The sequence below is a fragment of the Stegastes partitus genome, unplaced genomic scaffold (genome assembly GCF_000690725.1).
Source record: "Stegastes partitus isolate 25-593 unplaced genomic scaffold, Stegastes_partitus-1.0.2 Scaffold293, whole genome shotgun sequence".
Lineage (NCBI taxonomy): Eukaryota > Metazoa > Chordata > Actinopteri > Pomacentridae > Stegastes > Stegastes partitus.
In genome coordinates this window covers 260,737-282,594 of record NW_007578024.1, presented here as the reverse complement: position 1 = coordinate 282,594, position 21,858 = coordinate 260,737, and the positions used below count along the sequence as shown (strand labels likewise).

The window sequence follows — 21,858 nt, the reverse complement described above, 5'->3', positions numbered from 1 at the left end:
GGCATCTTTGACTCTCCCAGTTCATATCAGCACAAGTCAGGGTTTGAATTTGTAAACACTTTAGTTCAGGGTTAAATACCTGCAAATCCCATCCCCTCAGCTGTATTTTGTGTTAAGCACTAATTATCAGTTAAGGGCGTTAGTATACCAAGATATAAACATGCTCCACGTCAGTATGTTGGTGTTTTCATTGTGAACATGTTAGCATACTGATGTTAGCATTAGGTTTAAGCAGAATGCACAGTGTGTGAGGAAGTCATTATTGTATATTTACATGTGAAAGATAACTTAGTTGACTATTTTCAACATGGTCTAAACTAAATGAACACAGCAATTAGTTTTTTCCAGGCAGAATACAACAACTGTTTAGAATCATTTGCGGTACAGTATTGGCCGATGCAAATAGAGCACCTCCAATAGACAGTAAGGACCGGGGATTTCCAACACACCTGCTCAGGATACTCATGCTGAGGACATCAGGCCTCTCTGTTACAAGCCCTGCTCTGCCCCCACACCACTCAGCCCTGTAGCTGCCAATGAAAACACACACACACACACACATTATTCTTTCTCTTTCACTCTGTCTGTTGTTTTCTCTCTTGCCCACCCCTTAACATGTACATGCCTGCACATCCCAAGCCAGCATCTGGCTTGGCACTTGGCTCTGCTGAGCCTTTCAGAACAATTTAAATGGATAATCAGGCTGGTGATGCGAAGAAAGTGGATTGTGCATCTCTTAATCTCCGATCAGAGCCCCCTAAGCTGCTCCTGGTGCAGAATTAGACTGGCTTTATGCGAAATGACACCAGACAGTGTGCAACACTGTAACACTCTGTGGGTTCCACTAAAATCTGGCACCTCTTCCCTGGGGAGAGGGTCTTTTCTGCACAGACAACTGACATCTCCCATACCCTCGTATGAGACACAAACTCCATGTCTCCATTATCAGTGCCCCTGGTGTAGATGTTAATTTGTATCATCATTAACAAAGAGAGGCGATGCACACAAGCACAGTCTTTGATACTGATCTTGCTAAATCCTCCCTCTGCCACTGTGATTTTTTTTCTTCTTTCCCTCCACTTCCACACTGTTTAGCGGATACTAAACACCAACATTCCTCTCTTCCAAGTACATGTCTGTGTTTCATGAAAGGTCACGGTCATGCTTGTGCAGTTCTCCCACAAAAGCGGAGCTGACCTTAGTCGACCTTCCTCTTTGACATTTGTATCAAATCTCTAGGTTGCCTCTGTAATTCAGGCCACAATGCACCAGAATATAGGATCCAGTGGCCTATATACTGCTGTTCTGCCCTGATTTACTTCATACAGTGTAACACTTCAGGAAACCTACTTGCATCAGCAAATAGTATCCGTAGTTGAGCAAGAGCAAAACATGTAAGTGATGTTTCCCTGCGATGGCTTCACAGCCTGAGCCGTGCATCTGACTGGGGTGGACAAGGCAAGACTAAGACGGAGTGATAGTTTTTCTGTTGGAGAGATTATGATACTGCGCCAGTGTCTTCAGGTTGCTACATGATATGATCCAGATGAGACTTGGACCATAGATCTGAAAGCTGGCGTGGAGATCGACCCTGCTCCACAGGGGAAGTTGAAAAAGATGAATGAAGACTGTGATGATGGACGATCTCTGATGGTTTCCATGTGCTACTGGAACTTTTTGTCCATGACTCACGACAGTTTTGTTTTATTAACCTTATAAACACACGCTGAGTTTTGATTCACATGCTGCTGAACAGGCATTATTGTGAACTAACTTCCCGAGGTTTTCTTTTTTTTTTTGAGTGGGCTGAAGCCTAATATGACAGCAGAGGACTGATAGTAAATGGTTCCTAGTGAAGGTGCTCGTGATTTATTTTGCACTCTGTGAGCCAGAGGCCTGGGCTGTGATGAATATGACCTTAGCTCCTTCTGAAAGGAGAACTGATTCTCTAGCTGTGAAACAAGTACTGAAAAGTGAAACAGTGGTAGAGAGCAGGAAGAGAGAAAGAAAAGGGAAGAATAAAAACTCTATTAGCTTCCCCTGCCACTGGAATTCATCAGTGCTTGTCAAGACAGCTGCCCTGAGTAGGCAATGAATTAGTTTCAAGTGTCTGTGTGCTAAAGCAAGCAAGGGGAACATTAATACTCCCTAATCAAGGTCTGTGTTGGCATATTCCCTCCGTTGTCTCCCTTCTGTTATTCCATCCCCTACTGGAGACAGACAGACAGAGTCGAGGAAGGCAGGGTTGTTAGCTCGGCTTTTTTTTTTTTTTTTTGACTGCCGTTAACTCCGCTGGCAGATCTCAGGACTGTTAATGTCAGGTGTGTGTTAGCTAGCACAACTTCACCTCTGCTGGGGTTTTGGAGCTTGAGCACTATTTACACAGCACGCCGAAACTGCAAGGCACAGTATGATGCTTTACATGTGAGTAGATGCTGTAATGTTTTGGTACGAGTGAGTGAAAAGAGAAAGCGGCACCCCTTTCAAAGAAGCTTATCTCAAAAAGCGACGCGTGATCATCTTCAGGACCCTCAATCCGTCTGGGAATTAAATGCAGGTGTGTGAAAAGGTGAATCGACATGCGCGAGACTCATCCGGGGCCTGTTCAAATTGGTATAAGCGGCTGTTTACTCCTATTTTTGGCCAATTATTTTCATGCCAGGATTGTGTGAGAAATTTGAAATGGCTGATGAGGACGCCGGAGGCAGCTTAACACGTAAACACGGCTGTAATAGTGACCCAGGGACGAGGAAGCGGCGTTTTGAGATCAACCCGAAGCGGCTTCTCGACGCAGAGCTAGCTTTTTATTGTTGCGTTCCGCACGCTGTTCAACATCTCCAATAATGCTGGGAGTTTAACTTGATGTTAGCAGTATGACAGTATGTGTTCAAGCAAAGCGTCAGCAGTTAAAACCATGTCACTTTCAGTAAGAGAGCGACGCTTTGAAGAGGTTCTCGGTAACTTAGCAGCAGCAGCCGAAGCCAGCGCCTCAGATAGCACGCTGCTTGGCCTTGCATTTCTGTGGACCTGCAGCGTGGTCATTGTGAGCGTATGAATATTTTGGCTTTCCAGAGAGTGGCTTAATGCAATGTGCAGATGAAAACAAGACCTAAGTAGGTGAACAGTCCCATCTCCAAGAAGGCACATAAGCAAATTAAGTGTGACCAAAAGCTTTAATTCGAAAGGCAGAAGGATTAGGCTGTTTGATGAGCAGATTTAAGGGTGCAGGCAAGGGGAACAAAAAGAAACACTTCTGGCCAAGCGTAATAATCTTTGAAAATGTTCTTTAAACCCATCTCCCTGTGACGTGTATTTTCACTGCACTTCAACCCAACATCTTCCATCCCCAAGATTAAGGGCTTTTATCATGTATCCTCTCTCTCCCATGATTGCTGCTTGATATTTTTGCTTTTGACATCTTCCTCCACACTCGCCTTTTTCCTTCTTTTGCCTCAAAGTGGACTTTAATAGGTTTAGGAAATGTTACATCTTAGTGCACTTACAGACAAGTGTATTACCACTCTACTAAAACACTCCCTCTCTTAAACAAAGTCGTCTGATTTAATCCCTGAAGGTTTCCTTCCGGCGTGTTAGATAAGGCCCACCTCAGCAAATGCTTCCTGGCTGTTTTGTGTTGCTGGATTTCACGACTTTCCTCTCCGTTCCTCTTTCTTTGCAGACTTTTCATACGCCCAGCCTGGGTGACGAGGAGTTTGAGATTCCCCCTATCACACCTCCACCTGAGACGGAGTCCGGTCTGGGTCTGTCAGAGGTGGACTCACCGTTCCCAGCGATGCCAGAGCCCCCAGCTCCGCACAGGGGTCCCTTAATCCCTCAGTTCCCCCCACAGAGCCTGGATCTGCCCTCGATTACCATCTCACGCAACATGATGGACCAAGAGGGGGTGTCTGTCAACAATGGCCAGCCTGTGGTGAGCACTGCTATGCATATGTACCACTAGCAAATCACAAAGTCCATGTATTTTCTGTCTCTTATACTCATTTGTCTGCCTGGTGCTGCACTAGTACAGCTCCAGTGTGTGTCCCACTCATAGCTGCTGCAGCTCCAGATGTGGTTTTTTTTTTTCTACGGTGTATCCAAACTGAAAGATATGATTTTAAAAGCATCAACTATTAGAAACCCCCCGATTTCGATCTTTCAACGAGCCCTTTTACTGAACCATAATGTCACCTTCACAGTTTTCGTGCACCTCCTGTTGTCAGCGCATCTGGCACAGCATCTGGCCTTGTTTACAACACAGGAGGTATATGATCACATTGAGTAAATGTCATGATATTATGTTACTTAGTGTGAGGACTTATCAAAAATAAATAAATAAATGGGAAAAAGGCAGCACCCAGAGCGTGGATGATCCCCTCTTCGTAAGGTGAACAGATGTGAATAGATCACAGGTGTTAGAGTACAAAGCGCATTCATCCCCAGAAGGACAGTGAAAATGGGACCCAAAAGTGCCACAGTTTCGCATGCTCATATTTAATTCATGTTACCTCCAGAAGCCTTTTTTTTTTTTTTTCGCTGTTGTAAATGCTGATACAAGCTTTAGCCTCAATGTCACACGAGGTCTTCAAAAACGACTCACGGTACGTTTAGAGTGTATGTCGTGGCGGCGTAGAGAATTACCCTCCAATAAGGTCGTACCAACATGTTTTTAGCTCCTTTCAAACGATACAGATGGTCAAACATGGAACTGGAGAGTGAATTAATCACTTTCTGTATGTTGATACAGTTGTGTGGTGCAGATTGTGAGACTGTTGTCTGAGGGTGGAAAGGCATTTTCAAATGCCACAATCATAGAAGCACTGAGGAGGAAAAATGGAAATGTCACTGGCTGACTAGTTGTCTTACAGACCTATTACAAAAATGGAAGATTCATTTAGGAGAGAAGGAATGAAAGGACAAAGGCATGAGCGAAGAGATGATGATATTGATGCTGCATTTGCTTTGTGAGTCACAAATCACACTGCATTGAGGAGAGGTGCTATTATCATTACAACTGTGTGAATAAATGAAATGTGCTTTTAGACCTCCCCTCTTTCTAACACATTTGTTGAATCACACTGATATTACAGATATTTATTTACATTCCATATGGGAAGAGGCTATAAAATTTTACAGCTCTTTTCCCTGCTTCCATGCTTCTGGCATGTAAAATAATTGCAGCTTTTAAAATATCTCTGCCGCATACAGTAAGTGATCCCCAGAAGGCTTTTTGCCTAAAGAATTTTCATTTCATGGTCAGTTAAGCTTTCTGCATCTGGAAGAAACGGAACCTTGACACAATTACATTCCTGACTGTTCTCACGACTTGCTGGAGGATTAGATTTGATTCTCAAACATTATTCCTCTTTAACACCATTTGCATGGCTCATGTCTCTGATTGTGCGGAGACTCTATTAAAAACTGAGGGGAGAATGTGGGTTTCTGCTCCTTGCCTCGTGGCATTGTCGTCGGCACACTACTCACTCGTTATCAGTCATCACACATTGTACCGCAGGAAGGCTCGTGGTGGCCCTTCATTTTTCCTGTAAATGGGATTGATCCCCAAAAGTCTTGTGACAATGCCTATAGAAACTCTATTCATCTATGGTTTTATCTTTGCTTTGAAAAGAGAACGCAACTTTTAAATGAGATAAGTAACAGCGCTGTTTGCAGTGCATTCTATATACCGAGACAATGATTTACGAAGGCCCTAAGAGGGGTGTTTTGTCATTTTGTCAGCACACTGATAAAGGAATGACAACCTTATATACATGATTACATTCTGTGTTATTTGTTATGGCTGCAGGGGCAAACAAATAAACCGTGCACTATTGCAATTACATTTTTCATCAAGCCACCATGCTCATATTTCCTAAACACTTGTCTTGGTTTTCTTCCTCTGTGCTGGCTTACTGGTGGAGAATACTTAGTGTGTGTGAAAGCCTGTCTCTTATCAGAACTTAATGAGAAACTGAACCAGTGAATATACCTGGGCTATTTTCAAAAGCTTCTTCCATGTCATTGCATTGCCAAGTGTTCTGCTAATTCCTCTCCCCTTAATGTTCAGCGTATGTCTTGCAAATTGGCCACAGATGCTGGGCTTCTACAAAGAAAAATACATTTTCTCGGCTGCAATGTGCCTGGAAAGCCCTGAATCTGAAGTCATTATTTATTTAATCTGCTCTCCTAACAAGCTTCTGACTCTCATTTTTGTCTCCCAGCATGTGTCCTCCTGATTTGTGATTGAGTCTCAATAGTGCCAAATAGTACTGGAGTTGGAGCTGCCAGTATTGCTTTATTCACAATTTCTTCTCGATTTTCTCCCTGCTGCACAGCAAGGGTCTCTGGGTTCTATTTCAAAAAACACCTGGTGCCTTCACCACATTTTAGATTTTTCTTGACACGTGTAAGCATGTACCGAAATGGGCTCTGTGTCCTCTGTGATTGGATTTGAAACCTACAGTAGTCAACTGGTTGCATTAGATGTTAAAATCAATATTTAGGAGATGTGAGGCCCGCTGTCTTATTACATTTACCACTCCGTAGCGACGCATTATATATTTTTCATTACAAACTAGCTGTTTCACATGTCATTAGCTTTACAGCAGCAGCAGCAGCAGAGATATGCTAATATCTAATAGTAGCGTGTTTTTTGGCCACACGCATCAAGCGAGATGAAAGTGAGGCTGAAAAAGCCATTTGTAGTTTGTTCTTCACATGATTTGATATGCGTTGATACTGTGTAGATTGCCAGTGAGTATAATACCCTCAGTTCTGACTGGTCAAAAACCACTATATCCTGAATCAAATGGAAAATGTGAGCACTGTTGCAGAAAGCATGTTTTTCTACACTTCCCTCTTATCTCCCTTCCAAGCCAAGAAGCACTGACATGAGTTGTACATCAATTTAAGAGAGTGGATTTTTTTTTTTTTTTCCCGCTCCGTTTCTTTTTTTTTTTTCTTTTCCTTTTCTCTCTCGACAGACAGCTATTGTGACATATTGGGTCAGTCAGAAATGAAAGATATTCATGCAGGCATGCAATACTTGTAATGAAGTCTCAGCTTGACCTTCTGCATGATTGATTCTGTAATTTACTTTTCTCAGGCAGCTCTCAAACTGAAATGATGTCATGTTGGACAAGTTTTAAATACCCATAATGCATCAGGAGAAATGGCGGAAAGGGGTATGGGTCAGTGGCTGTACCAGACCAAGGGGAGGGAACCTATTGACCTCACAGTCTGAGGGGGGGGGAGGAGAACAGGGGAGAGAGATTTGTTTTTAAGTGGGGGTTAGAGGTTTGCGAGATAGACTGAGTTTGCACACCACAGAGAGAGAAAGAGAGCGAAGTGTGTTTGACTGAGACAGGGCAGGGGAAAGAAAAACAATTTATCTTCGTGCTATTATAGCCTTTACCGGCATTCAAAATTCCATTTTTCTCATTTGGCTTAAGCACAGACTTCAGCAGGTTGCTGAAAATGGAGGAAAAAAAAAATAAAATGATGTACCCGTTTAGAAGCCGAGTAAAGGAATATGTGCAGAGCGCTGATAAACTATCTTTAATAGGACTGACCTTTCATGCTGGCGAAAGTTACTGGGGGATTCATCCTTATAATTACCATATAGATGATTTTACCCCTCTCCTGCCATGGAACATTTCCAAGAGCTCTGGCATTGATTGAATGGAAATTGAACTTGTTAACATTCTTTTCAGCCTGTTACAGCTTGGTGCCACTGTTCATAAATTCTCCCCAAATTCTGATTTCCAATATCTTTAAGAACAGACCGGAGCCTGTTTTCATTGACATCAGTGTTGAGATTTTTATCACTGGGTGAATGCATAATGTTGCATTCTGAATCCCGTGGCTGTGTTTATTGGCCTGCGTTTATTGTGGAAAGGGTTTCACACATTGTCAATAGTGTATTTTTTTTCTTTCCCTCTTCTGCTAGTTTTCAGAATGCTTTATGTGGCTCTGCGTCGAGTGTTTGCTGTGTTAAGAGTGGTTGAGGCCAACAATAATGTACAAAACAAGCTGTTTCTTCCTCTTTTTTTGCAGCATATTGTTGACAGCATTATTCTGCTGTTACCTATTGCAGCTTCCACATTAAAAGCAACACAATGGGGAATATTACAAACTGAATTTACATTCAAAAAAGCCTTTATTGATTAGAGAGTGCATCTCTGCTGTTGGTGTTTCATATGCAAATGCGCACAGGCAGACAACACACCTAGGCGTGCACACAAATCTGACTAAGGAGGGCACATCTGGCCACTGTGTACTCAAGATAAAGACTTATTTGCAGATTTATGATGACTATCAAAATATCGAGCTAGATGTCTGCTGTGACTGCTGACAATACTGCAATCAAAATGCAAATGAGAAGGCAGAGGGACATAAATAAACATCCGAGTATCAGATTCATATTCACAATCAAGACAACTGTTACTTAAGATGATTTCTTTGACTGGCTTGTTATTAGCTGTTATGTTTTCATTGAAATCAGACGTGCTAATGCCGGCGTTTCACTGACGTAACTGTCACTTCTCTTTTCTAGCATGAGGAGCTAAATTGGTTCTACTCCAGTTAGTGCTGTAATATGTGGTGAAATAAGATATTTAGCAGGCTGTTGAGTGTGATACAATTAAGTGTCTAACTGTGGTCATTACCGCATGTTTTTTTCTTGTGTGTCTGTGTGTGTTTCTTTTTAAATGCACCACATTCAATTTGAAGCCATTTAGAAGAATTCAGAATATTCCAAACAAATGGCAGAATGGGCCATTGCTCTAAGTCAAAACTGCACCATAAGGATTGGGCAAAAGTGTTATTATACAGATGGCCACGACTAATGAGCTCAGTGTGTGCATCTTTGATGTTCACAGCGAGCAAAGAGCAAACGGCGAGCCATCGTGTTCTCAGTAATGAAGATGACAATAGCACTTGGAACATGGCGGGTTGCAGATATGTAAATCACAGTCATTTGGTCGCAGGCTTGTTTATTGCAGCTTTTATTTGCAAGATTTCCATATTTGAAGAATCAACGGCAATGTGTCTTCAATTTCTTCCCAACAACTTTGCCTCACCGTTTGCAGAATCCTGCTCGCACATGTAAATATAAAATCTGCTCTCACTTCATAGATTGTATTTATGATAAGCAGCCGACATGGCATATGAGAAAGAAATGGATTGTAGATCCAATATGTTTCTGTCTGAAATGGTGTTACAATATTGTTTTTGAAGACGGGCATTCATAAGGTTCTTTCAATAAAGCCAGGTGCGTGGGTTTATGATGTGTTGATGTTGGGAGAGATTGAGTTTGTGCTGCTGAATACCAGATGGATGTACCCAGGGAGAACAAATCACCTTTTCTGTTGTGTTCACTTCCCCTTCTCTGTTCCATGTCAGCTCTGCTGGCTCTCTGATCAGTCTTCCCTCTGGAGAGCTGGCAGGCCTCGTAATCTCATCCTCACCACAATCAATGCAAACATGTAGCCTGTACCTTCTTTAAGACTCTTTCAAGAACTGAATGTTTTACCTTGGAAAAGTGAAAGAGACTTTGAGAATGTTATTACATTACAGCCTGCACGGTGGAACGGAGGGGGCCTGTCCAAAACTCTTAAGCTTCATGCCTTCAGCTGCTTGATTTATGGAGTTGATTGCATAGAAGTATTTTTTTTTTTCCCACTCTTTGACAGTCAAACATGATCTATGAAAGCTGCCTCTTTCACAGAGTTATAACCTTAAATAAAGCATGCAGGCTTGTGGCGACCTCAAACTAAACTGACATGTAGGCGCATGCAGACAAACTGAGACTCTTTTTTTTTTTTTTTTTTTTGACTGTGGTGTTTGAAGTTATGTACCACAGTCCACTGTTCCCCTACAGGGACTGTGCACTCTACAGCTGTGTCACAGATTTCCATACAATAGAGTTTTGAAATGAATCAACTGAGCCGTGGAGCCATCTATTACTGGCTTATAAAGTTGGCTCCTCGGGTGTCAAGATAATTTATCATGGTTTGTAATAGAGACATTTAAGACCCAGGACATCGTGACATGTGATCTGCCACATAACAATCCACAGAATCCGATGACCCGATTTCTGCACTGGTAAAGGGATACAGGTTCATGAGCTTGGCAGGAGGGAGCACAGAGACAGAGCCACAACCTCACCGGCTGCATGAAACTATAACACAACTAAAGTTACTTAAATTTTCCTAACAATCCCGCTTTGTGTCACTTTTCTTTCTAGAATGTTGGACCGGGCCATCTACGTCAGTACCCGCCCAACCCAGCCATGGTGATGAAGTCCATCATCAGCATGAACAGCCCCAACGGCATGATATCACGGAATCAGCTGACCACCATCAACCAATCCCAACTCAACGCGCAGCTGAGCTTAAACATGGCAGGACCCAACATCACCCACACTTCCCCGTCACCGCCTGCCAGCAAGTCCGCGACCCCGTCCCCCTCCAGCTCGATCAACGAAGACGACCAGGACGACGGCAACAGGGTGAGCAAAGAGTTAGAAACTGTGTTAAAGGGTAATGAGGAAACCTGCTTGGTGCTGCTAAAGGGCAATTTGTTAACTTCTTTATCTCAACTATTGCCATCATTTCAGGTCATTGGAGAGAAGCGGCCAGCCCCCATAGATCCCACAAAGAAGCCCAAGACTCCCAAAAAGAAGAAGAAGAAGGATCCCAATGAGCCCCAGAAGCCGGTGTCTGCTTATGCTCTGTTCTTCAGAGACACCCAGGCCGCCATCAAGGGTCAGAATCCCAACGCCACCTTTGGAGAAGTGTCCAAGATCGTGGCGTCCATGTGGGACGGTCTGGGAGAGGAACAGAAGCAGGTACTACGAAATGTACTTTTCCAGACCAGTCTAACCATCATCTGGAATAATTCACAGAAGATGAGATCATCAGAGAGATAAATTTAGACGGAAAAAAAAATGTACATCGAGCGTGCCATCTGTTTAATGTATTCCATGCTGCTTTAAGTCATTATATTTATCACTGAATAAGAAGAATTTGTACTCACACATATTTTTTGTCATCACAGGTTTACAAAAGCAAAACAGAAGCTGCCAAGAAAGAATATTTAAAAGCCCTCGCAGCGTACCGTGCTAGCCTGGTTTCCAAGGTGAGACAGTGTTTCTTCTTTTCACCTAGAAATGTGTGAATGAATTTACTCAGAATTCTTTATATGTGTGAAGTTTCAGAGGACTTGTAATTACTGAAACAACGGAAGCAGGTCCAGAAACTATACAGTACACCGCTACAAACTCTGACTTTGTAAACAATTTTGCATATGTTTCTCTTTGTCAAGGCTGCAGCAGAATCAGCTGAGGCCCAGACGATCCGCTCAGTGCAGCAGACTCTGGCCTCCACCAGCCTGTCCCCTGGCCTGGTGCTGCCATCGCCCCTCAACCAGCACCCCTCCATGCCATCAGCTTCCCAGGCCCTCCAACAAGCCCTGCCAAGGGCCATTGCCCCAAAGCCCCTGCAGATGAGACTAGGGGGCAGTCAGATCGTAACCTCGGTTACAGTTTCCCACCAGAACATGTCCTCCGGGATGCCCCCGCAGCTGCTCGGCCAGATGGGTGCCGGAGGGGCCATGGTGGCGGGTGCCCAGTCCACAGCGGTGTCTCAGATGAGCCCACCCATGCAACCGGTGCAACAACATGCGATGCAGCAGCTCCAGCAGCAGCAGCAGCAGCAACAGCAGCAGCAGATGCAGCAGCACCTCCAGCACCATCAGATGCAGCAGCAGCAGATGCACCACCAGCAGATCCAGCAGCAGATGCAGCATCAGCATTTCCAGCACCACCTCCAGCAACAGCTGCAACAGCACCACATGCAGCAGCAGCAGCAGCAACAACAACAGCAACAGCAGCAGCAGCAGCAACAACAGCAGCAGCACATGCAGCTGCAGCACATGCAGATGCAGCATCAGCTGCATCAGCAGCAGATTCAACATCTCCAGCAGCAGCAGCAGCAGCAACAACAGCAACAGCAACAACAACAGCAGCAGCAGCAGCAGCAGCATCAGTCCCAGTGTTCCCCACCCCAGCACTCTCCTGGTACACCCCATTCAGTGGGAGGCTCTACTTCCCTCGGCAGCCCCCAGCCAGCCCCGCAGCAGCAACCACACCCCTCCCAAATCCAGGCCCACGCCCAGGTCCTGTCCCAGGTCAGCATTTACTGAGCCAAATGGAAATCCTATCTCAAAGAACAGGAATAGAATAAAAGCATCATTCCACGTTGCTTTTCTAAGTTGCACTTAAGAAGTGTTTAAGATTTAGAATGTTATACAAAGAACTTGTCCATCGTTATAGCCAGATATGCACATGCGTGTACAGGAGGTAAACATGTTAGCTGGGTTTTTGTCTATAAAATAGGCTGCGCTATGACAGAAGCCTGTTGGGGTGAGCACCCAGTGATTGTTTATTTGTTTGTTTGTGAGGTCTTTCAGTTGTCAAGTTGAACTGACTGGGCACACAATATGTTGAAAGATGTGTATCTTTCACTGTTTTATTTAACAATAAAGCTTTATTTATGAGGCCAGAGTTGGACAGTGTAAGGACATTCTGAATGCGTTTCAGCAAAAAAGGATTTTTATCAGCTCTTGCCTGGACTGAATGACTCACAGGATCCTTGCTGGAAACCAGTAACCCACACATCAGTCTTTGTTCCCACACTGGCCAGTATATAGCAGACTTTCTTTACTCCAACCTTTCTCTTTCACCCATCCTTCTCGCAGATGTAACTGTTCAAATCATCACACGTTGGAGGCTCAGCGATAGTCGAACGTACGTTTATAAATCATGTTACAAACACAGACAATGTCTTTAGAAGAGGGGAACTGATAATAAAAAGGTTTCGGGATGCAGATCTGTGGATGAACGACTGAACAGACGGAGACAGAAACTGCCATAAATCATTTACGTCATCACATCATCAAACTGTAGCTGTAATCTGCTGTACATGTTTTGTAGAGTGGGGAGAGATGAGACCTCCTTTACCCAGTAAGATAATTTGCCCAAAATCGTGTAACTGGCAGCACTCTTCCCCCCCCTCCCCCCCGAAAAAAAATTCTTCTTTAATCTATTTGTTTTTACTTCAGATGTTTAACAATTAAATTATGTTTTTATTTTGTGTAACAAAGGGGATATTTTATGGTAAATACAAATTTCCGGATCAAGGCAGATGGTTTGGGGATTGATGTATTTTTACTCTGCTCCTTGATACTGTCATTGTTTTAAAAAAAGAAAACTAGCAGAGCCAGTTTGTTGCACTGCCAAAGCCAACTAAAAAGGCATCGGAGGTATTTTTGCCAGCTGTACAGAAGTCCCTGGAAAAAAAACAAAAAAAGAAAATGTTGTACATTTTTCATATCACCTGTTGTAAAGTTTTAATATGTGAGGCTTTAATTAAAACATTGTTAAACGACCTGTGGATTGCTATATCACATAGTGCATTTCTGCTCTTTTATACTTTTTTATGAGTTACAATAGCAGCAATTAATTTTGTTTGTATTTTTGCTTATAAACCAATTGCATTTGAAAAACTGTCCATAGAATAAATGCATATTGGTATGGAGTTCTTGGAAAAAAAGTTGTTTTCAGCTCACGATAGAAAAAGTAATTTAATGTTGGAGTTCTTTGCTCAGCCATGAAGACGAATCCGGAGACATTCCATCACTAATATGATAGTAGCCATAATTTTGTATGAAGTATTATATATTTCTTTGTGTCTCTGTTCAAAATTAAACTATCAATCACAAATATTTATTTGAAGGAATCGGTTTCTTTCAAAAGTTAGCCATAATTTCTATGGGGTTCCTCTTGACGTCTCCTTGTACGCTACTGAAAAGAAATACGGTGATAAATATTCATAGCGCTCGGTTCTCTACGAGATATAAACAAACAAAAAAAGAATCAAATAAATTTGTATGTTTTCTATGGAGTAATTCTATAAGAGAAAAGATACTTGGCAGGGATATATGAGCATTGGTGTTGGAATTATTATAGTGTGTGCTGTTTCTCAGTGATTTGAATGGAAGTTCATTGTAACTGTGTGTAAAAAAAACAGTGTTGATACTGGACAAGGTCAGCATGTAACTGGTACTTGTCTCAATAACAGTCCCCTTCTCACACACCAGTGCATTGGATTCTGCCTCTTTCTTACTCCCTTCAAAATCGCTTCATTTCCAAGACATCCCCAGGGGTTTGCTGAGCTCCCTTGAATAATATGGCGAGCGGGGGAGGGAAGGCAGGCAAACAATAATTATCATATCTTCACAATAGGCTGTGAATCCACTGGCCCAGAGAAGGGCCCTTTTTTTTTCTCTCTCTCTCTCTCACCAACGGCAGCTGAGACATTTTAAACACGGGTTAATGTTAGTTACAAATTAGGAGAGAATTTGCTCCTGAGCTTCTGTGATAGCAGCTTGATAGAATTTTCAAATTTTGGTTTGTTTTCAATTAGTTAGTTTTAGGAAAAGCATTTGTAATTTTGGAGCCGAGGCCTGCCTCCGCCGTTTCTGCCGCCGCGCTGATTGGCTCTTCAGCTCGCCGTGGAAACGATGCCCATTTCTCTGCCGTGATTAATTGCAGCATCTGTCCTGTCAGAAGCCCGAGTGAAGAGGTCTGCAGGAAAACTGCAAATAAGCGCTGGCAACAGTCTTAAAGTGCTTATGATGAAATGAAAATTAAAAACAGCAAGTGCCGTGCATGACCTGAATCTCAATACAGGGGGAGAAGAGGAGAATGTGAGAGCGGGTGTCCATGGATACCAAACACATGCTTTAAAAACACACAGTAATGAGGCTCTGGGAAATCGCTGTTATTATTCTGAACAGATTCACAGCAGAGCCCATTAATAATGCATGGAGCTCCTTGTTATTCCATAACCCCTCAGTACTGCGGTCACTGTGTGTACAAATATCTCACAGCCAGGGTTGGAGTTATGGGACTGTGCAATAAAAAGGTTACAGATATTTTCAAAACACTGTTATACACACACATAATTTACAAGAATAATACACTGCTCCTCCTATAATGGAGCCTGGTTTAATTTGAATAGGTGAATAAATAAATTTCACCTGCTTTGTGCACCAGACTGTTGTTTCTCTAAGATTTTTTTTTTTTTTCTCTTCTGGCAGTGAGATATGATATGATCACAGAAGCATGAAGCAATCAATATCTTATGCGCTACTTTCTTCCTGTCCTCATCATTAACTAACGCTGATGAAACGCATGAAGGGCACTATGACATTAATATGTCATTTGAGTAATGCAATCATGAGGTGACCTAATTGTCCCACTCTTCCCCGCTGAGGTCAGTTGCTCGGCACTGTGCCGAGGATGACTAAGGAGTCAGATGTGGAAGCTAAGGGATTCTGTATTTTAATGATTTATTTGGCTCTTTTGTTGTTTTCCCGTTCAGTGCACAGATACAATGCGAGCGTAACAAAAGCCCTGCTGACACTGGCCATCTGACCATCAGACCCACGCTGCAGCCACTCTCACAGTCTGGTCGCAGATGCAGAACCTGCCACTCTGCTCTGACAACCTCAACTCTGTCTCCTTCAGGAAAGAAAAACAATATAGCCTCTTTTTTTTTTTGCCGTGATAAGAGCTAATCCATGAGAGTGCAGAGACAGCTGACCCCACAAGTCCAATGCCAGGCCTTGTTTACAAGGGGAGCTACCTCCATTCAAATGGATGACTACGTTTAAGGAATTCTTGACCTTGCGTTGATGAGCTTCACGAAGAGAACTATTGACCTCTGAGATGAATAGTGAACTTTGTTTGGGGGGTTGAGCTGTGCTCGCTGGCTGGACTGTTGACATCCCTGACCAATGGTAGCGCTTGTTTAGAGAACTTTTGACCCGGCAGACTAAAGGAGTGCCACAGACGATGCCTCCGAGCAAAGTTAATAGCACATTCAGTGGGGCTAGTATAAATATTATGATGCCCTCGTACAACCCTTTTTGGTAATCTCGGGGATGTCAATTCTCCTGTTCAGGCCTTTTAATTCTAATTAAATAAAAACAAGACACTGCTCATTATTATGATTTATCAAACACATGCTAAATATGCATTTCTTTTGTTGCAGTGAATATGAGCGTTAATGATCTTATATCCATTCCCTTGGTCCTTCTCTGTCTTTTTCATGTTTCACAACCACAACGCATCATGCATGTGTACACATACTTTCCATCCTTGGATTTTTTTTTTTCCCCCAATGACATTGCCTTGGAGACAGTGATTCAGCCATTATTAGGTTTATCCCCCACTTCTGTTGAGTTCTGTTCAGGTAAGTGTGATCCGGCAGCCTCGTGACCTCTGTCAGCCTGTGCACTGTTACACCATCACAGCTCTGATACATCCTGACTAATAGCAATCAGGGAGCATCCACTGCTCTCATCTGTGTTCTGTAATTGCTGCTGCTGTTAATGACTAATCCTCTTTCCTCAAAGTAGTAAATGATTAACAGTATGTAATCATTATCAATAGGGGATTGAGAGTGATCACGATGTTCTCTTACGTAACGTTGGAAGCATACATTTTGCATGAATCATACTTTCAATCAGAATTCCAAACGGTGGGATTTTCCAATGCTAATACCGACGACTTTTAAATACATCTGAGTCTATATTGTGCCGGAAGCCAGACTGAGAGCAGATAAGCAAAACGCTATTATCCTGCTGTCAGAGTCATAAAGGTCAAGGAATAAACATGTAAAGCCCAAAGAAAAACTGTTTATTGGAAGCAGTTGTAACAATAACATCAGTGAACATATGAGTGAGAAGCTGGTTTGTTTCACATTGTTATGGTTAGCCCACTATGTTATTGTGCATTGTCAGTATTTTTGCAGACCAAATGCATCTGGAGCATTTATCCTCAGTTGAGTTATACAGTCGCTCCAAATAAAAAAAAAAAAAGAAAAGAAAAAGAAAATGCTCAGCAAGCTGTCAGTGATTTGAGAAAGCTTTCTTTATTGTGACAGATCATCATGCCCCAGAGGTTGACAGATGTCCCTGCATTGCATGGAAACGATAGCAGTTTCTTTTTATTTGGACTTTGTTTGGTTTAAGAATGTAAAATCCAGCTCGCTCTCCCCCCGCTGCCACTTTCCGATTTATTTCATCAGTATTTTATAGGCTTTGTGTTCAGCAGAGGATCCCAACTCTGAAATTGCCTTTTATTGCAACTTACTTAGCCTGTTAATGTAGGCTATTACCGAGCCAACATGTTTCTATGGCAACAAAACTGATAAAGTGTACCAGGAGACTAGAGTGATAGATTACACGTGCACGCTGTGTCACATCCAATTAACTCAAACTGACTGTACACCACATTATGCCACGACTTTGCAGGAAAATCAATAAATATGGACGGTACCCAACAAGGTTCCCCCTCTGTTTCTTTCTTTCATCCCTTACGATGGCAGTGAAGCCAAGACAGATCATGCCACTAGGATGTCCCTGCTGCTACAAGAGGCAGGTGCTGTGTAGACACCATTCAAAACTTGGCCTATTCAGTCCAACTCCTCTAACGCTCCATTCATGCATAGCAAAACACCATCTGCTCCTGTTTTGCCCGGAGCAATCACAGCTGACCAAAAAAAAAAAAAAAAGAAAGGAAAAAAAAAAAGAAAAAGAAATCCATGATAACAGCTGTTGCCAAACAAAAGGGGGTAGGAAAAGGTTAGAGACAAGTTCGACACCAAAAATTACTCATTGGAGAGGGCGAAGGAAAACATTTACTCTTGGTAATAGTCAGGGAAATGGGATGCCATCCAGCAGAGAGACGGGGAAAGGGTTAAACGTGAGGTGTTCGGTCTGCGAGCCTGGCAGACTTGCAACAGTACAGGATCAGGTGATAATAGATTCAAGCTGAGGATGATTCTTTTACACAGTCAATTCTCAGGGTGCAGAAGCAGAGGCAAATGAGCCATAGAGTCTCCTCGCAGTGTATGAAGCTATCTGAGGTAGATGCAGGCTGAGATACGCGCAGAACATCAAGGACCTGCGTGTTGCTGTTGTTCTTTATGCTGTAGATCGCTGTTGGCATTGAAATGGGACTGATTCAGGCTGTAGCCAACAATAGCTTTCATTAGCAAGTCATCTGTTGATTATTTTCTCAATTAACTTATTAATTGTTGGATCCTAAACGTGGAGAAAATCATGTGAAATATCACATTTTCCCAGATTCCAATTGCATTAATTTAAATTGACTTAAATAAATATACAGTGTGTAATAATATCATACTACATATGTAAAACCAGATTGTATTTATTATAAGTAACTCCCCTTGCACAGAAACAAAAGGCCACTTTCCTATTATTTCATTATGTAATGGTTTAATTATTAGCCATTCATTAGCCATGTTTTATTGTACCAAATGTAACACAAAGATCACAAACAAATGACATGAGCACTATGAGCTTTACCTTCCTAATTGTAGATTTTTAGCGCATATACATAGTTAAGTTCTGGCAGATTACACAGAAAATCTCAAATAATAATTCACAAACATGAAAATTTAGATGGCAATAATTAGGATTAGTTCTGCACTGGGGAAAATATATTAATTAACAAGGGATAAAGGGATAAAAATACATGCTTCAGCGAGGCTTATAGTTTCCGTCCACTCGCTGCTTAACTGCTGCATTGTGATGTGATTGGCAGCGGTTCCTCGACCCTGTGAGGCCTAGTTTGATCTAATGTATGGCTGCTGACCTGGGGGAGGGGCCGCGAGCGAAGGTGAAAGACCGAACAGCTTGCATGCCTCCAGACCTCAGCTGCCCATGCAGACGGGGAGCCGTAAAACCACTGTTTGAGCCACATAGAAGTGTCACGGTGGCCATATACAAATCTGACAGGAGCTCAAATGCACCTGATACACAATACAGCCGTTAAACAGCGGCCTGAGAGGGAGCAAAGTTAAGGTGGAGGACGAAGAAGAAGAGGAGGAGGAGGAGGAGGAGGGAGGCATCAGTAAATGATGATGATCTTACCCATGGTCCCCATGGGGATAATTAAGTTTTATCTTATCGTACCTTATGCTGACTATGAACAGACCTGGATCTAATTGCATTTGCACATAATTCATAACATTAAAATAATTCCTTGACCTCACAGTACCAGATGTTCGGCTGTGTTTCTGAACCCATAAAACAACTGAATATGTTCTGGAAAGTTCCGACATGCACAGGAAGGCCGTTGAAAATAAATTCTTCATGATTCTGTGAAGTGATTTACAACCTGCCAGATGCTCCAGCATCAACCTCCAGGATGAAAGAGTACAATAAATTCTGGAGATGATTTGCAAACGTATTTTTAACCAATTTGACTATGAAACATGCAAATGTCTGGGTTGGACCCTGATGCTGCGAGAGCTGTCATAGGTGGAGCTTGTATTTATAAACAGAAGCTCCTGTGGCAGTTGATCGGTCGATTTGCCTAACAAATAACTCCCCAACACATTTCCAGTCCACTGCACACGGTGGCTTCTTTGTTTGCAACACAATTTCAAGCAACCTTGAATGAAAACACAAAATGCAGTAAACATAAAAATGAGCGATGCCTGGAGAAACAGCGAGCAGCTGTTCTTTAAGGTCACGTCCTGAGCTATGAACTCTTGCGAGCAGCTTAACATGGCTGCGTGGATGCCTGGACAGTGTACAGTAGACTTGTAATGAAGAGGGGGGAGACAGGACAGAAGACAGGCTCCAGCCTCACGCCATTAGAGGTGATTTGTCTGCCAAACTGATTCCAGTCCCAGTAGTTTTATCAGTTTAATGCCCAGGCAGCGTTCATTATTTCTTTGCCGGGAGGGTCAGCCTCTCTTCAGCAGAACAAGTGTGGGTTGTGTTTCTGTCAAAGAGGGAGGGGGGGTTAGTGCTTGACCCGCAAAGCCATTCAGCTCTCAGAGTGATCCATTGTTTGGGTCCTCTCTTTGTTCAGTGCCTGCAGAGAGAGAAGGGGCCAGCTAAAGGGGAGGGAAGGAGCAGAGCCGGGGTCTCGCTGGGTGCCAGGGGTCTGCACTTACCCTCAACACATTATCACCTACAGTCCTTTTAGTCCTGAAAGGCCGAGCTGCCTAATGTTTATTATGTGTACCAGTGTTTTGGCACGCACACACCGCTCTTCAGACTTACACTACAGGTGATAATTTTCTACATGTAGCTGAAATATTTAAAAGACCGACTCTCCCAAGCAGGAGAAGGTCAGCCGTGCACTGTTTATTTCATTAGCCATGGGTCCACATAATTATCAAGTGAATTTAACTTTTGAAAAGTAATATTTTTTTTAAAAAGAGGAAAATTCAAATGAGGCTTGTGTCCATTAAGTGCTTTGGAGCCAATGAACAAGGCGACACAGTGTCATCAGAAGGTGGCGGTATACCATGTGTTACTGTTGTTTTCCAACTGCTAAAAAAAAACCTTTAAGAAGAAAAAAAAACCAAATAAAATTGGCAATTTTGCAAGTGAAAAATTGAGAGAAGCCTTCAGGAATTGCTTTCAGTCAGGAAGTTGTAATTATTTTTTAAATTCAGCTAGTATCTGCATATTTCACGCCGTCCAAAAACGACGCCGGCAAAAGAAGCAGAAACAGCTTATCGGTCACATGAGTTAAATGTTTCTGTGGAAAAAGGTGTTTTCATCTCCAACAAAGCAAAATAACTTTTTTCCAAAACAAACAAACAAAAAAAGATTCAAAAACAAACTAAATCAATATAAAAACTTTAATTTTTGTTGTGAAAATGGGGAGAATTTCTCTTTTTTTTCTTCCATTGGAAAGAAACAGAGCTAATAATTAAAGAACACAAAAGCAGACTAGTCTCACTGATGCTAATGTTGTTGAGCCTGATATTAGTACCTGGCACTGGCAGTAATATGAAATAGTGGTGGAAGAAGAAGGACAGGAAGGTCATAAATCAGATCCAGAACTAGAGTCAGGTTTTGTGCCAAAACTAATCGACTCAATATTTTATTGCAACATCTGTCATTACAGGGTCGGATTTGAATTTGCCTTCAACAAACCTGTAGAGAAAACAAGACTAAAGTCAAAACACCTGTCACTAATCAACAAAAAAGAGCTTATTTGTAGTATTGACATCATGATCATGTGCCTCACAACAAAGCAACTTAAACTATTGCAACAAACACATAGCAAGGATCTTATTAGTTTGAAAGTTGACGTAATCTTTGGCAAATAATATTTACTACCTTGTTTAAAGTGTGTTGCTAGTTGGCACAAACCGCCAAGTGCAGCTGAGGCTCAAGGGAATGTTTTTAGTTTATAATCGTATGCTATGCCGATTTAACTTCGCTCCAGAGATTAATTAAGCCAACTATCTCTCTATAAACAAGTAGTACTACCAGCTTTTATTGCAATACATCCAGTAATTACTGAGCTTATCCTGCTACAAACCACATCCTCACAGGGAAGCTAAAGAAAAGCTCAGAGGATCACCAACGTCGTCAGGTTGAAACCTCTGGGAACCATGAACAAAATTTTAAGCTTTTAAAAGATGTGAAGATGTTTCCCAGGATGAACAGGCTTGCTGACGGCCCTACATGTAAAGTCTGGGATCACAACAGTCAGTAGGGTGTATCCTCTGGGCAGCACGACCAGCTGCACCAAACCTGATGGCAGCAGCTGTTGAACTAGTTTACATAAAACAAACTTGTTATGGTGGCACAAGAGGAAAGCTCAGGACAAAACATTTACTATGGCTCATTGTCTGGGGACCAAGAATATCTGTACAAAAATTCAAGGCAATCCATCCAGTAGATGAAATATTTTACTTTGGACCAACGTAGCCTGATAGACTGATAATGCTG

At 42.4% G+C, this 21,858-nt stretch overlaps 1 protein-coding gene across 1 annotated transcript in view; it reads left to right on the top strand.

Annotated features, from left to right (window-relative positions):
- tox3 (TOX high mobility group box family member 3) overlaps positions 1-14,159 on the top strand; it is a 42,800-nt gene extending 28,641 nt beyond the window's left edge. Inside the window, exons 3-7 of the mRNA XM_008282998.1 lie at positions 3,680-3,931; positions 10,247-10,510; positions 10,619-10,849; positions 11,059-11,139; positions 11,326-14,159. Of these exons, the coding sequence (XP_008281220.1) occupies positions 3,680-3,931; positions 10,247-10,510; positions 10,619-10,849; positions 11,059-11,139; positions 11,326-12,204 (1,707 nt within the window). The 3' untranslated portion in view covers positions 12,205-14,159. The remainder of the gene's footprint in view (positions 1-3,679; positions 3,932-10,246; positions 10,511-10,618; positions 10,850-11,058; positions 11,140-11,325) is intronic.
- The last annotated feature ends 7,699 nt before the right edge of the window (positions 14,160-21,858 follow it).